Source organism: Schizophyllum commune, assembly GCF_000143185.2.
Source record: "Schizophyllum commune H4-8 unplaced genomic scaffold SCHCOscaffold_1, whole genome shotgun sequence".
Classification (NCBI taxonomy): Eukaryota; Fungi; Basidiomycota; class Agaricomycetes; order Agaricales; family Schizophyllaceae; genus Schizophyllum; species Schizophyllum commune.
The window spans coordinates 2,938,883-2,953,525 of record NW_026089538.1 but is presented as its reverse complement, the minus strand read 5'-3'; the positions used below and the strand labels follow the sequence as shown (position 1 = coordinate 2,953,525).

Sequence of the window (14,643 nt, the reverse complement as noted above, 5' to 3'; positions counted from 1 at the left end):
AGGTGCTGGGCAGCCCTCAGCTCCCTCTGATCCCAGTTCGTCGTGCATAAGTCTCGACTCTCGACCGAATGTTCAACTTCCTCGCGTTTTCCACGTGATCGTTCATCGCGCGTTTTTGGAAGCGGTCGAACTTGGTTCGCGCCTCGACCTCCTCCTCCTCCCCCTCCTCCTCCTCTACCGCTAACGATGCTGGACACCCTCATTCCTGTTGCCCTACTGGCGTCGCTGGCGGAGGCCAAAAGTTCAACTAAGAAGTACATCGCCGACGACGAACCCAGCGACTTTGACACGATTCTCTGGCCGATCGTGTTGTGTTTCGCCGGGGGTATATACCTCGTGTACGAACGATACCAGAGGGCACACAATAGTCCTGTCCCCTTCGAGCACCACGCGCCGGTGCAGGCAGATCCCCAATGGGAGGGATTGCCGCTCGAAAACGCGAACCTGCAGTCGCACCTGCAGCACCCCGACGTCCTGCCCCCCATCGACATTCCCGGGCAGGAGTACATCACCGCCTTCGACCCCGCGACGAGCTTGCACCTGGGCACGTACCTCGCCGACGACGAGAACGTGATTGCGTTCAAGATCAACAAGGCTGCGAAGGCGCAGCGTCGGTGGAAACAGACGACCTTCGTGCAGCGGCGGCGCGTCGTGCGCAGTCTGCTGAAGTGGCTGGTGGACAACCAGGAGATGTGCGCGAAGGTCGCGTGCCGTGACACGGGGAAAACGCGTGCGTTGGCCCGCTCTTCGTCGATGTTTGGGTGGCTGAACGCGTGTTTTCAGTTTTGGACGCGTCTCTCGGGGAGATCATGACGACCTGCACGAAGATGGAGTGGATCCTGAAGCATGGGGAGCGGTACCTCCGACCCGAAAAGCGCCATGGAAACTTCATGATGGCCTACAAGCGCGCTGAAGTTCACTACGAACCCCTCGGTGTGGTGGCTGCCATCGTCTCGTGGAATTACCGTGCGTTCAAGCTCCCCTTCAACTCAATCGTATGCTCAGCCATCCCGTAGCGCTCCACAATGCATGGAGTCCCATTCTCGCGTCAATCTTTGCCGGTAACGCTGTCGTGCTCAAGTGCTCTGAGAAGGTCATTTGGTCGTCGACATGGTTCGTCGACGCGATCACAACCTGCCTGCGCACCCTCGGCCACCCGGAAGACATCGTCCAGCTTGTCTGCTGCTACCCGAAGAAGGCGCCCGCCCTGACGAGGTCTCCCCTCATCAAGCACATCACTTTCATCGGCTCGGAGACCGTCGGCAGAATCGTGAGTGGTCTCTCGCCTTCGCTTACATACAAGTAGTGTTCCTAAGCCCTGCTCAGATTGCCCAAGACGCAACGGAGAACCTTATCCCGGTCACCTTAGAACTGGGTGGCAAGGACCCATGCGTCATCCTTCCTGGTACGGATATCGAGCGCTGGGCACCTCTGTGGAAGCGTGGTGTCTTGTAAGGCTTATTCCCTCCTCATCTGCGCAATTCGACTGACCTCCTGCAGCCAGAACATGGGCCAGAACTGCATCGGCATCGAGCGCCTCATCGTGCACTCTTCGCAATACGATGAACTCGAGGCCATCTTCAAGGAAACCGCCTCAAAGATTCGTCTCGGTTCTGTGCTCGCGCCCACGCAAGAGGGCTACGTTGCCACTGTCGACGGCGGTGCTATGATTGACGGCGACCGGTTCCAAGCGCTCGAGGCACTCATCCAGGACGCTGAAGAGGGTGGCGCGAATGTTATCGGCGGACGACAGTACAACCACGTCTACCTTGAGAACGGGTACTACTTCCAGCCGACTGTCGTCGGTCCTGTGGACAACAGCATGGAGATTGCTCAGCAAGAGCGTACGTGTCTTTCTCAACCCTCGGATGAGAACTCATTCTGACGACTCCTTCAGTGTTCGCACCTATCGCTCTGCTTATGCCATATGAAACCGTCGAGGAGGCTATCGAGCTTGCAAACGGCACGCGGTATGGTCTGGGTGCCAGCGTCTTCGGTCCCAGTCAAGGGAAGTGCCTTGAGGTCGCAAAACGTTTGGAGTGTGGGATGGTCTCCATCAACGACTTTGCTGTCTTCTATGTGAGTGGGTGGTTTGCATGAATGTGGCTCAAACTGACCTTATTCGTGCAGATGAAGTATGTTTGCGTGCTGAACCGATACGGAAAGCGTACTGATTACCCCTTCTAGCCAAGACTTGCCATTCGGAGGCTGCAAAGCCAGTGGATACGGTCGCTTCGGTACGTCTCGGAGGCGTGTATGCTCTACCTCTCTTGCTGACATTGCCTAGGTGGTCCTGAAGGCCTGCGCGCCTTGACGAACCCGAAGGCGATCATGGTCGACCGCTGGCCAAACCTCATCCAGACCAGCATCCCGCCTGTCTTGGACTACCCGTTGCGCTCTTTGCTACAGAGTTGGTACGGGCGCTCTGTGCTTCTCCCGCTAACCTTCTGCTAACCCTCCGTCAGGGAATTTGCCTCTGGCCTTGTACGCTTCTTGTACGCCGACGGTGCACGGAACTGGATGTACGGGCTGTACGGCCTCATCCAGGCGGCGTCGAAGGGCGGCAGGAGATAGTTTTGGGGGGCTTGCTCGCTGCGTATCTTTATTATCTAGGCCGTCAGGCGGGATCTACCTACTACTATACGACTGACTACGATGCTGACATGGAATTGACGCTAGACTTTACCCTCGCTCGATCTCATCGACGATCAGCGCAGGCTGAACACCGAAATGCCTATGTTCTGCGATCCCCTCCCTGAGGTCCGCCTCATGTGTCACTGAAGGTGACGACCCCGAATGTAACCTTCACGGAGCGCAGATCAGGGCGGGACCTTTACCGATACGCAGACGCTACGGAGCGGACGTCGCCAAGGCATGCTGGACCGAAGTCGAACTCGGCAAATTCCGCGGCCTTTTCCCGCCCTCGATTACCCACTCCCACACACTTCCTCTCTTGCGACGCGACGACGTCGACAGCGGGGCCCGTGATTGTGCCATAGACTTTCGCCCACAAAAAGACCAGCGTGATAGGTAGCTGAGACCGCAGAGATTGCAACCATAGCGGCCGTGACAATGGACAGCGCGTTGCTGGAGCTGCTCACGAGCGCCGCTGAATGGCCCACTTGGCTCTGCTTGCTGCGGCCCTCTACTGATCTACCTTGCTCATGATTATGGAAGTCGAAGCAAGTAGAATTCTACTCGGAGAAGACTTTGAGAAGGTAAACTTGCTCACGAGAGTGTCCTTCATGTCGCCCCTCAGGAGCATCTTCACAACTTCACCTCCCTTGAAGGATTCGCCAAACTTAGACGGCAAGGGAAAGCGCGACATCGCTGACCCCGTCGCCTTCCATCGCAATCCGCTCAAGGCTCGGCGCGTTTTACTGCCTTGTCGACGGCTCGGGGGCGACATACGGATCAACGCCCGCAACGGCGGTGGCATATGCGCCTTGTCGCCCACTTCGGGCAAGCGCCCGCGACCCGCGCAAGCCCTCTGTAACCACCCCCACGCTGCTTTCGTGTGCGCGCCTGCGGCTGCCGCGCGGGTCTGCTCGACTTCGCCTGCGATTCAAGATCAGTTGATAGGCTACTCAGAGCCCCGTCAGTCTATATAAAAGGCGCAGCTGCTATGTCCGCTTTCCCCTCATCCTTCTCTTTCGGCCCAGCGCCCCCCTTCCATTCCTTACCCGTTCACCAGCCCTTGAGTAGCTGGTCAACATGTTGGCAGGCATCCTCCTCCTTCCTTTACTGTCTCTTCTTGCCGCGGCGTTCCCGCTTCAGGAGCGCCAGTCGAGCACGTTCTGGCTGGAAGCTATCGACCATGCCGGTGCCCCCGCATTTGGGGAGGCCGACTACAAGGTCTTCCGCAACGTGAAGGACTACGGTGCGAAGGGTGATGGCACGACGGATGATACGGAGGTCATCAAGTGCGACCTCTCTTCCTTGAATGCGTCTCCCTCCACTTACGGTTTTGCAGCAAAGCCATCACCGACGGCAACCGTTGCGGTGCCACCACCTGCGTTTCTTCGACCACTACCCCGGCCCTCGTTTACTTCCCTCAAGGGTATGTGCCCCTCTCGCTATCTGAAGCGGCGATGCTGACCTTTCCCGTAGTTCCTACGTCATCTCTGCACCCATCGTTCCCTACTACTACACCCAGCTCATTGGTGATGCGACCAACCCTCCGACCCTTCTCGCTGCCGCCGACTTTGCTGGCATGGCTATCATCGATGCTGACCCGACGGAGAACGGTGAAAGCTGGTATGTCAACCAGAACAACTTGTGAGTACATGGTCCTCGTCTTCCTCGCTTCATCTGAAGCTCACTTCCACCTTAGCTTCCGTTCTGTCCGCAACTTCGTCATCGATACTACCCAAGTCCCTGCTGCGACTGCTGCGACTGGTATTCACTGGCAGGTTGCACAGTGCGTTATACTCAGTTCAAGTTCCTGTGCTTGTCTCTGACCTCGGGATCCAGGGCGACGTCGCTCGCTAACGTGCGCTTCGAGATGGCCGACGGTGACGACACCAAGCACCAGGGTATCTGGATGGAGAACGGTTCGGGTGGCTTCATGAGCGACCTCACCTTCAACGGAGGCAACTTCGGCATGTGGGTCGGCAACCAGCAGTTCACCGTCCGCAACGTCACGATCAACAACGCGAAGACAGCCATCTACTCGCTGTGGAACTGGGGCTGGACGTTCCAGGGCGTCACGATCAACAACTGCGGCATTGGCTTCGACGCGATGACTGGCGGAATCACGGAAGACACGCAGACTACTGCTGGCCTCGCCATTATCGACGCCACCGTCGCCGAGACGCCGATCTTCCTGCAGACCTCGAACGCCAGCACGTCGCTCGCGGGCTCTATCGTGCTCAACAACATTGCGCTCACGAACGTCCCGACCGCTGTCCAATCAGCTGATGGCAACGTTGTCCTCGAGGGAGGCAGCAGCACCATCGAGTCCTGGGCCCAGGGCAACGTCTACAGCGGCGACAACGCTGAGGGCAAGTTTACGCAGGACAAGGTTGCCGCGCCGACCAAGGCAGACTCACTCCTCGCTAACGGCAAGATCTTCTCGAAACCGCGCCCGCAATACACCGACTTCACCAAGGACCAGGTCGTGACTGCGAAGTCCGCTGGCGCGAAGGGTGACGGCAAGACCGATGACACGGACGCTCTGCAGAAGCTCTTCGACGACGTGAGTGCTCGTATTCAGTTTACTAGCATATCCGCTGACTCGCCACGCAGAACGCAGGCAAGAACCTCGTCTTCATCGACCACGGCACCTACATCATCACCAAGACGCTCACGATTCCGGTTGGCTCCAAGATCGTCGGCGAGGTCTTCTCCGTCCTCGCAGGCTCTGGCGATGCCTTCAAGGACCCGGCGAACCCGCAGGTCGTCGTCAAGGTCGGCAACGAGGGCGACAAGGGCACGATCGAGATCCAGGATATCGCGTTCTCCACTGTCGGCCCGGCCGGTGGTGCTATCGTCGTTGAGTGGAACGTTGCTGAGGAGGAGCAAGGCTCCGCGGGTATGTGGGACTGCCACGTCCGTCTCGCTGGTGGTACGTACACTGCTCATAATTCATGCTGGGCGTTTGCTAATTTCTCCTCTAGCCAAGGGAAGCGGTCTCCAGGTCGACAACTGCCCGTCTGGCAGTCAGAACGAGGAGTGCTACTCCGCGTACCTCGCTCTGCACCTTACTCCCAAGTCAACTGCCTACCTCGAGGGTACCTGGGTGTGGAACGCCGACCACGACCTCGACGATCCCGAGGAGGGCCGCATCACCGTCTACTCCGGTCGCGGTATCCTCTCCGAGTCCGCTGGCCCCGTCTGGATGATCGGCACTGCGTCCGAGCACCACGTTCTCTACCAGTACAACCTCAACGGCGCGAAGAACCACTACCTTGGTCTCATCCAGACTGAGTCGGTGCGTACTACCTTGACTTTCATTCTGCTGTGCTTTCGACTAACTCGTCTTCCAGCCCTACTTCCAGCCTACCCCCGCTGTTCCGGAGCCCTTCTCCCTCAACGACGACCTCAAGGACCCGTCCTTCCCTGACGGCCAGACCTCCGCCTGGGCCCTGAACATCGCCAACTCCGAGGACATCCTCGTCTTCGGTGCCGGCCTCTACTCCTTCTTCATCGACTACACCCAGGAGTGCCTCGACACATTCGACTGCCAGCCGCAGATCACAAACATCGACACCGCCTCCTCCAAGAACGTGTACATCTTCCAGCTCAGCACCGTCTCGACGGAGAACCAGCTGAGTGTCGGTGGCAAGCCGGTGATCAAGCAGGCCGACAACCGGAACGGCTTCGCTTCTACCGTGTCCGTCTGGACTCAGGCGTAGACGCCGTTCCCGAGAACCCTTTACGCATAAGTTATTAATTGTATTTCTATCCCATCGCGCTGGGCGACCACTCACGTACACGTCGTATTTATTGGGCGGGCTGTATCTGTGATGTAGGCGCCTTGTAGATGTAGGGCATACCACGCTTTGCTAACTAAAATTTATTTTCGTGACGGTCGCTTTGGAAGTGCGTCGAGCACCATTGTCTGCTACCGATTCGAGGTAGACCTAAGCCGGAGGCCGACGAACTCAAGGCGAGCATCATGGGAAAGTCGGCCGTGCCGCTTTATGGACTTTACATCCCCATTAGGAAGGCATTGAACAATGTCAGGTCACTCACTTGTAAGTCTTGAGAAAGCTCACGATTGGCGCCTGAAAAAACTCATGGCACCAGCAGACCTACACCAGCGTCTATACGACATATACTCATATCGTCCAACCCTCGACCTCAACAACCGCACTGTGCTCTAATAAGGATAGTGTACATCCCTTCGCATGCTGTAAATACATAAATAATGCACTTCAATGAAGCTATGCAATGCTAATACAAATCAGGTCCCTCGCACAGCGTCGTCAAAAAGATGTTCAAGTCGGCCTTGTTGATCTCGATGACGCTCGTGTCGAACGTGCTATGCCGTGTCCGCGCGTTGCAGCGCTCCTTGGCGTCGAGAAATTGGAGGCCGAATTCACTAGGGAAAGATATATCGTCAGCACACGAATGAAAGAAACAGAGAGGAGAAAAAAGGAGGTTAACTCACTTCTTCCGCACATCCCCGAAGCTCAACGCTGCGGTGACGCCGACAACGATATACGTGCCCGCTGTCTCGTTGAGACACGCAACCACGAAGGGCAGACTTCGCCGTTTGCCACGCCCAGTGCCGGCAGGCAGTTTCTCTCGTACTGCATCGACGAGCCACAGGGCGAGGCGTGCAAGCACGCCCGGATGCGCGAACAGGGAAAGGTCCGGGCCTTGCGTGAGCACAACGACATGATGGGAACGCATAGTCCGGATATCCTGCTTGTCGATGATTGATGTCCCTTGTCGAATGATAGCGCGATGCAGAGACATAGTGAGCTTGAGCGCTTCGTGCAGGCGGTCAATGCTAGAAGATCATGTCAGCACGAAGTCGGCAAAACCACCCCCCAAGTACTCACTTGCCCAACGCGTCAAACGCGGCCCAGAAATTTCGAACCCACCACGGGACGCCCTTATCCTCCCCATCCTCCTCCTCGCCATTGGCCTTCTTCGCTGCCGCATCCGGACCACCTGGAGGTATGTTTTCCCTCTCGTCTTCTCGTCGCCGCTTGCCATACTCGCGCCCCTCGTCATGCAGCTCCCACACGCGTCCCGCGCCGAACCACTCGCCCCCATTACGCGCGCCCTCAATCTCGACCTCCATCTTCACGCCTCCCGCGACATCGAGGAGAGCAGCGAGGCCCTCGACGGCGTCGGCGGCGGATAATGGATGTAGGCGGTAGCCGTAACAGCGGAAGAAGGAAGGGTAGGACAATTCTAGCAAGCCATACTCGGGTGCGGTAGCCTCGAGACGGTCGACAAGGTCGCGCTTGAGCTCCATGTTCATGTGGTAGAAGGGCTGTTGTGTCTCCAAGATGGAAAAACTACGAGAGGCCGTCAGTGTCGCTATCCTCACGTGGAATGTTAAATTAACCTACCCCATCTTCGCTAACAGACCCGTAAGCTTCTTTCTCCCCCGCTCTTTCCATATACCCAGTTTACTGGCAATATAGCTAGAGTGGAACATCGCGTCGTATAGAGTCCAGTGTCGAAAGAGCATAAATCGCAGCTCTTCTGATACGCGGATGCTCTGGTCGTCGGGGTTGAGGGAGATGAGGGCGTTCTTGGTGTCGGCGGTGTTCGTGGTAGGGTGTAGGCGGAAGACCTCGTCGTAGTATACAGATTGGTATGTGTCGTAGACGTCGCGCGATATTCGGGACGTCGTGTATTGGTATGTGAGTCCTAGAATGGCGAGCCTGAGGGGATGGGATGAGGTTGAGAAAGGGGAGTGAGGGATATAGACGCACCACAATAGCTCGGGGTCGACGCGTTCTAGGACAGTAGCGAGGATGTAGATGGTCCCGGAGGCACTCTGTCCGTACCAAGTGCCGCCGGTATAATGCTTGTTTATGCGCATTGCGAACTCTTCGCGCTTTTCGCGCGACAATCCGCCAGAGGGCTGAAGCACGTTGCTTAGTCTGAGGTTCAGCGAAGTCGCAGAGTACGCACCTGATCATCCGTTCGTCTCCTCTTCCCTCTGCGATCGCCGTCGCCTAGGGATCTGCGTTTCCGTGGCCGGCCCTCTTCCTCTTCGTAGCCGTCGTCCTCGTCCTCACTCCGGGCGTACAGGTCGTCCTCGAAGTCAGACTCCTCGTCTTCTTCGTCTGAATCGGGCTCGGGGTTGTACTGTACGGTGATGAGTTCCATCTTTCGAGCCTCAGGGCGAGTTTACGCACCGTCAAGCCCTCCCACGCTTCTCGCTCGGGCTCCATCGAATCGTACTTGACGTCGCCCCATATCACGATCCGCTCGCCATTCTCGCCACCGCCGAACAGACTGGACAAGTTCTGCGGCCGCTGGGAGTCGATGACATGCACCTTGACCTGCAGGTTGAAATACCCAAACCACTCGTCGGAGGGCAGGTCCAAGATAGCACCCATGTTAATCAGTAGGAGCGAACGAAGCTATAACACGGTCAGCAAGGTAGAGTGGCCAAGAGTGCAGCCACACACATCTGTGTAATCCCTCAGGTCCTCCTTTATCCGCTCTAACTCGCTGATGCCGGAGACGGGTATGATGCGGAAGATCACGTCGTCTTGCTTGAAGAGGTCGGAGAGCATGCGCGCGGCGCAAAGCGCGTCAACGTCGGGCGCGACGAGCATGATGACAGAAGAGGCGGCATTGAGCGGCGCGGAGCGGAAGGAGTTGAGAATGTCCTGGTATGCCTCTGCGTACGACTGCTCTCCAGCGGACGCGAATTGGGGCGGCGGCAAGTACACCATCGAGGACGATGGTAGGGACGACGAACAGACGGTCAACAAACGCGCCGGCGTCACGCGTGCTGGGCGCGTATCGTCACGCGCTAATCACCGCGATGAAGTTGAAGTTCTCACGTTCGCGTCGATTCAAGTTCAATCCCCAGTGGTAGCATGAGTGGTAAGTAATATAGAGCGATATACGTATAGAGGACAGGCAACTACATCTAGTCGGCCATCGTGAAAGGATTCCTCCGGTTCGGCGCCATCTGCACGATGGGAGGCAGCGTCTCCGCTAGCTCCTTCGTACCCGCCGGGAAGGGGAGGTCGAGCACGCCCTTGGGCAGGATCTTGTCCGTGGCGCCGCGCTCCTGGGCGTGCTTGCCCACCGCGGCCTTCTTCTTGGCGTCGCGCACCTGGACGAAGGCGTCGTCCACGCCCGGGACCGCTCCGCGCACGTAGACGATGTTCAGCTCGTTGTCGATGCGCTCGACGAGGAGGTTCTGGGTGGTGGTGCGCTCGTTGCCGAGTCGACCGGCCATCTTGCGACCGGGCCAAACGCGAGCGGGGTCCTGCGGAGAGTAAGCACTGAGGTGTTGTGGGTGAGGTGATCGAACGTACAGTGTTCTGGCCGGTCGAACCGAGGGAACGGTGAGAGATGGAAGCACCGTGACTTGCTGCGAGACCACCGAAGCCCCATCGCTTCATACCACCCTGGAAGCCCTTTCCGATGCTGCAAGTGCGGCGTTAGTCCGGCCCTTCCCTCTACAAGGGCGGAAGCACATACGAGTTCGCCACCACGTCCACATACTGCCCTGGTACGAAATGACATGCTGAAAGGGTCGTTCCTGTCGTGCTCGATCAGCTTTGAAGTCCCCAAATTCACGAAGATACTGCACGCACCAACTGGCACCACCGCATCCGGCGTCACAGGGAACTCCTTCACGACCTGCTTCGGGGGAACTCCTGCCTTATTAAAGTGCCCCAGCATTTGAATCGACGTGTTCTTCGCCGCCTTGTCGCTCGCCGCGACCTGCACGGCGTGGTACACCGTATGATCGCGCCTCACAGTCCGGATGTTGGCCGTCACCTGGCAGTTCTCGAGCTATGATAGGGGGGTCGGCGAAGGGGGAGGAAAAAATACGGGGGTCAGTCATGTACGTTCTATCCTCAAGGTACAACCTACGCACCTGCAGCACCGTCACTGGACACGCCACGCCATGCTCATTGAAGATGGTCGTCATTCCCTTCTTCCGCGCGATGACGCCCGTGCGCACCGACAGCGGCGTCCACTTGGGCGGCTCTCTCGACTCAGGCGCGGCCTCTGCCTTCGCCGCAGCCGCCCTGGCAGCCGCAGAAGAGTGCACGCATCGTATTCTGGGTATGGTCGGTGTCGCGGAGGTCAAGCGCGCGGACCGAGTCGTCGCGCGCAGCGTCGCCATTGTCTTTGGTGTCGCCCGCAGAGCCGCCGGCGCTTCCGCGACTACACAAAGCCCCGTTCGCAGCATGATCACCGGTGCGCACGTCGAGGCCGAAGGAATGGGAGTTTTCGCGCTGGGTTTACCGGTCCGGACGAGGCCGCGCGCCGATCGCAATGCCGGCGCGGGAAAGGGAAGTTCAACTTGAACGTGAACATCACTCGCTTGCTGCTTGATTCCACTAGACTACGCGGCCAGCTGGCGCTTGAAGCTTTTAATCAGGGAAAAGAGAGATATACTTGCTTTCTGGAAAAACTGACACTATGAGCCCCCCATCCAATGCCTGGCCAACAGACAACCGAGCGGAGAGCTCTACTTCGCACAGGAAGGGCAAGAGGAAGCAAAGAGAGAAACCTACCGAAGGATATCCAACCCTGGTTCTTGGTCTACTAAGCTCTGCTACGCTGCTGGAGCGTTCCAATGGCCGCCTTGAATGGAGCACAATAACAGGCGCCCTGGATAAGAGTAGGTAAGGATATGCCACTTTAATGCGCTGTCGTGCTTACCTTGCTTAGGAAAGCGCTCGCGAATCTCTGCAAGGGACTCTGTCACGCTGTTTCCGTCTACGCGAACGCCCGAGCTCCCTCTGCCGCACACGACGATACAGCAGAAAGCCGAAGAGGGTGTAAGTAATTTATTTGCATTTACCACACGTCATTGCATCCTTTACATGCTATATGTTTTGCCTACTCACACAACAGCCCAATAGGCCAATTTCCTCCGCACCTTCCTCCCTGACGTCGACGTGACCGCCGAACTCATCCGCGAGGAGATCACCCATGACGAGGAGCTAGCTCGCGATACCGTCACATTCGATCCACTCGCTGGGAACACTTTGGCGCCCGTGGTGTACCACGACACTCCGACACAAGCAACTAAATGCCTGGCTTTTCCTACCGGCGAACTTGGAAGTGATTTGAGTATGTTTTCCTTCGGCGAAGGCAGGAATCATAATGAGATTTCTTTGATGGTAGATATCTCGCCGTATACACATAGCGCAGACGAAGGGACCACTTTCATACCGCAAGCACGTCCTGCACGAACATTTCCAACACCGATCCAACAAATTGTAGCGCATAGTCCCGCCTCTGGTATATGGAATCAGTGTAAGTATTTTGCTCCATACGTTCCATCTTTCGCTGTCTCATGAGTTTCCTAGCTTCCTATCTCGCCATACGCACTCTCGGAGCCACACATATCTCGCAGCTGAAGGCGCAAGCGAGTGCATCAGCCGTGCAACTCGAAGACTGCCTGACACTCAGGCGCGCACATACGGGCAGCAAATATATCGTGGACATGGATTTCCAGCCGTCTGGACCGACATTCGTCGCCGTAAATGAGCAGGGTGGCGTCTATTCCGCTGACCTGACCGTGGGACAGTCCTCCCTGTACGCATGAATATTCAGCACATCCTGGCTAGCTCTCATTCTATCTACAGGAAGACCGTCGTCCAGCCACTCGATACGACTTCACAGAACGATCAATTTTGGAGACTAGGAATGAACCTATTGACTCCAACTTTTCTGCTCGCATCCTCCTCAGCCGTTCGTCGGCTAGATCCTCGAGTGCGCCGATCCATGCCAGCGTAGCCATCAAAATCTCTGACACCTCTTCAGACAAGCGAAACACCAACATCCACCTTCTCTCTTGCGAAACCACCAGAACGCCTCACAGCAATCGAAGAGGACCCGGCCGAGAACATTATTCGTCTATGTACGACCTCGCAACTTCTTTGGCTCGACTCCCGATATTCTGCACGCCCGCTACTGTCGTACGTGCACGGTCGACAGTACGACCCTTCACTACAACTTCATACGGCCAGGATACGCGATAGTAAGTCCGAGTGTTGCGATTATCCCGCGTACTTTTGCCAAAAATGCTATCCGAACGTCAAATCGCTGACCACACCTCCCACAGCCCCCCTCTCATTCCTCTCATCACCTCACAATGGCCTAGTCACCGTCTACGACGTTTCTCGCGCGGATGGCGACCTCATCTATACACACACCCCACCGTATGCCCTGCCCTCCATTCCCGCACAGCCGTTCGTGGGGCAGGCACTTCTCGGACATCCCTTCTCGAATAACGACAGCGACTTTCTAAGCTGCATTCGCTTGGACGCTCGGGGCGAGTTAACCTGCAACGATCTATACCTCGCGGACGAGGGAGAAGATCCTGCAGCATTTCGGACGAGCGTCGATTGGTCGGACGAAGTCAAAGAGCTGGCTAGCACAGCAGAAAATGCGGAACCGGACTCTGGCCCTCTAGGCATGCAAGACAAGGTTGAGATGAATCTACGGCCGGCGTACGATAGTGAAGATTTTCTCTACCTGACAATCCTTGATTGACTGACTGACGTTACCAGGGGTCTTCCGCCAGCACGACGATGAGCGCCGTGTCGCTCAAGAGCAGGACACCGATTCCGTCTACGACCTCCTCGACAATGTCCCTAACTATTGGCAACAAGCAGACGAGTACCCCGACCACATGTTGACAACCTACGACGTCCTCTTCCGCTCCGGCGACGAGCCCAAGAATCCCTCCCGGGCCGATTTCCTGACACAAAGCACTATCAACTCCCTCCGCGGGTATCGCGCGCTCGTGCAGGATCGCATACAACTCGAGAGTATCAAGAAGGGGGCAAAGTGGCATTGGGATATAGGATCCAGTTTAGCGAGGCTGGATAGTGACTTTGAGAGTAAAGACGTTGGGGAGATGGAGGAGCTATTGAGGCAGTGGGATCTGGCGGGTGACGAGGGCCAGGTGAATGGCGAGGGCACCAATGAAGCCGACATTGACTCGCCAGAAGACGCGCGCACCGCCGCCTCGCTCCGCCGCGAGGACGAAGCCCGCCAACAATTGACCCTCGACCTAGCCCTCTCCCGACATATATTCTCCGCTCGTCCTTTCCTTTCACCTCCAGAAGAATCCGACGACCTGGAGGCCATGACTTCGGCTCTCTCCCTCGCAACGGATCCGCCGCCTGTGCACTTCAGCTACTTGACGCCTTTGAGGAAGGACCACTATGCGAATGTGCACCCGAATGAGAGCGCGATTGCTCAAGCCGACACCACCGCGAACACCGCCCCCGACGCCGCAAACACCACCCTCGATAGCACCGATACCCCCGACACCACCGATACCCCCGACACCACTGACCAACCCCTCACCCTCCCCCCAGGCCCCCGCCTCCTCCTCAGCGAATGGACCCTCGGCGAAGACCCCGCAGAGTACGAATTCCACGACGCCTACGATGCGGATGCCGCCGAGCGCCCGCCGCCGGTGGCGAGAAGGAAGGCGGCGAAACCGACATCGACGGCGGGAATCCTGAGCGCGGAGTTACAGCAGCGAAGCCAGCCGCCGTTCGTTGTTGCGAGTCAGCCACCGCCTGTGATGGCGAGTCAACCGCCGCCGGTGGTGGCGAGTCAGCGAGCTCCGGCTATTTCCATGCGAGCCGCCTTCCCTTCGACCCAACCACTCGCGCGTCGACCTCTGCAGGCTGCAGGCAGCGAACCCAACATGGACTTCGGTCAGAACCGTATGGACGTTGGCCAGAGCCAGCCGAACGCAGAATTCAGCCAGAGCCAGAGCCAAGGGATAGACTTCATGCCGAGTACGCAAGTGCTGCCAGGACCGTTCGGCGGACGCCCTGCAGCGAAGAAGAAACCGACGAAAAAGCGGGTTGGGGGCTTTTAGGGAGCGGATGAGGGGATGGTAGCCCTGGAGTGCAGCCGGGCTACCTTGAGGGACGGTTTTCCAGACTCGAGGCACGGGTTGTTCCTTGTACTTCATCTTCTGCCAGCAATGGTCAATGTGTG

The 14,643-nt window shown here is 57.4% G+C and overlaps 5 protein-coding genes across 5 annotated transcripts; 3 read left to right on the top strand and 2 right to left on the bottom strand.

The window, feature by feature from the left end:
• The first annotated feature begins 139 nt into the window (after nt 1-139).
• On the top strand, nt 140-2,746 carry SCHCODRAFT_02607436 (ALDH-like protein). Its single transcript, XM_050344263.1, has 9 exons — nt 140-730; nt 784-966; nt 1,017-1,270; nt 1,327-1,451; nt 1,501-1,844; nt 1,898-2,083; nt 2,187-2,237; nt 2,288-2,414; nt 2,466-2,746. The coding sequence occupies exons 1-9, from the start codon at nt 187-189 to the stop codon at nt 2,572-2,574; spliced, it is 1,923 nt and encodes a 640-aa protein (XP_050203015.1). The 5' UTR covers nt 140-186; the 3' UTR covers nt 2,575-2,746.
• Nucleotides 2,747-3,714: 968 nt separating this feature from the next.
• On the top strand, nt 3,715-6,356 carry SCHCODRAFT_02695492 (glycoside hydrolase family 55 protein; the record flags this gene model as incomplete). The annotated part of the gene is made up of 8 exons (XM_050346881.1): nt 3,715-3,923; nt 3,974-4,060; nt 4,111-4,278; nt 4,334-4,420; nt 4,474-5,197; nt 5,248-5,566; nt 5,619-5,932; nt 5,988-6,356. 8 exons carry the CDS (start codon nt 3,715-3,717, stop codon nt 6,354-6,356), a joined length of 2,277 nt encoding a protein of 758 aa, XP_050203014.1.
• Nucleotides 6,357-6,748: 392 nt separating this feature from the next.
• SCHCODRAFT_02743222 (CDC45-like protein) lies at nt 6,749-9,402 on the bottom strand. The gene is made up of 8 exons (XM_003035760.2): nt 9,105-9,402; nt 8,829-9,056; nt 8,602-8,778; nt 8,400-8,551; nt 8,031-8,348; nt 7,512-7,976; nt 7,115-7,459; nt 6,749-7,045 (listed from the first exon to the last, which is right to left on the bottom strand). The coding sequence occupies exons 1-8, from the start codon at nt 9,372-9,374 to the stop codon at nt 6,898-6,900; spliced, it is 2,103 nt and encodes a 700-aa protein (XP_003035806.1). The 5' UTR covers nt 9,375-9,402; the 3' UTR covers nt 6,749-6,897.
• A 78-nt stretch (nt 9,403-9,480) lies between these two features.
• Nucleotides 9,481-10,961, bottom strand: SCHCODRAFT_02607429 (mitochondrial 54S ribosomal protein YmL9). The gene is made up of 5 exons (XM_003035761.2): nt 10,538-10,961; nt 10,251-10,452; nt 10,135-10,195; nt 9,969-10,080; nt 9,481-9,919 (listed from the first exon to the last, which is right to left on the bottom strand). Exons 1-5 carry the CDS (start codon nt 10,787-10,789, stop codon nt 9,575-9,577), a joined length of 972 nt encoding a protein of 323 aa, XP_003035807.1. The 5' UTR covers nt 10,790-10,961; the 3' UTR covers nt 9,481-9,574.
• Nucleotides 10,962-11,088: 127 nt separating this feature from the next.
• SCHCODRAFT_02695489 (uncharacterized protein) lies at nt 11,089-14,521 on the top strand (the record flags this gene model as incomplete). Its single annotated transcript, XM_050346880.1, has 9 exons — nt 11,089-11,290; nt 11,341-11,450; nt 11,535-11,745; nt 11,800-11,931; nt 11,985-12,213; nt 12,264-12,390; nt 12,442-12,658; nt 12,743-13,138; nt 13,191-14,521. The coding sequence occupies 9 exons, from the start codon at nt 11,089-11,091 to the stop codon at nt 14,519-14,521; spliced, it is 2,955 nt and encodes a 984-aa protein (XP_050203013.1).
• Between the last annotated feature and the right edge of the window lie 122 nt (nt 14,522-14,643).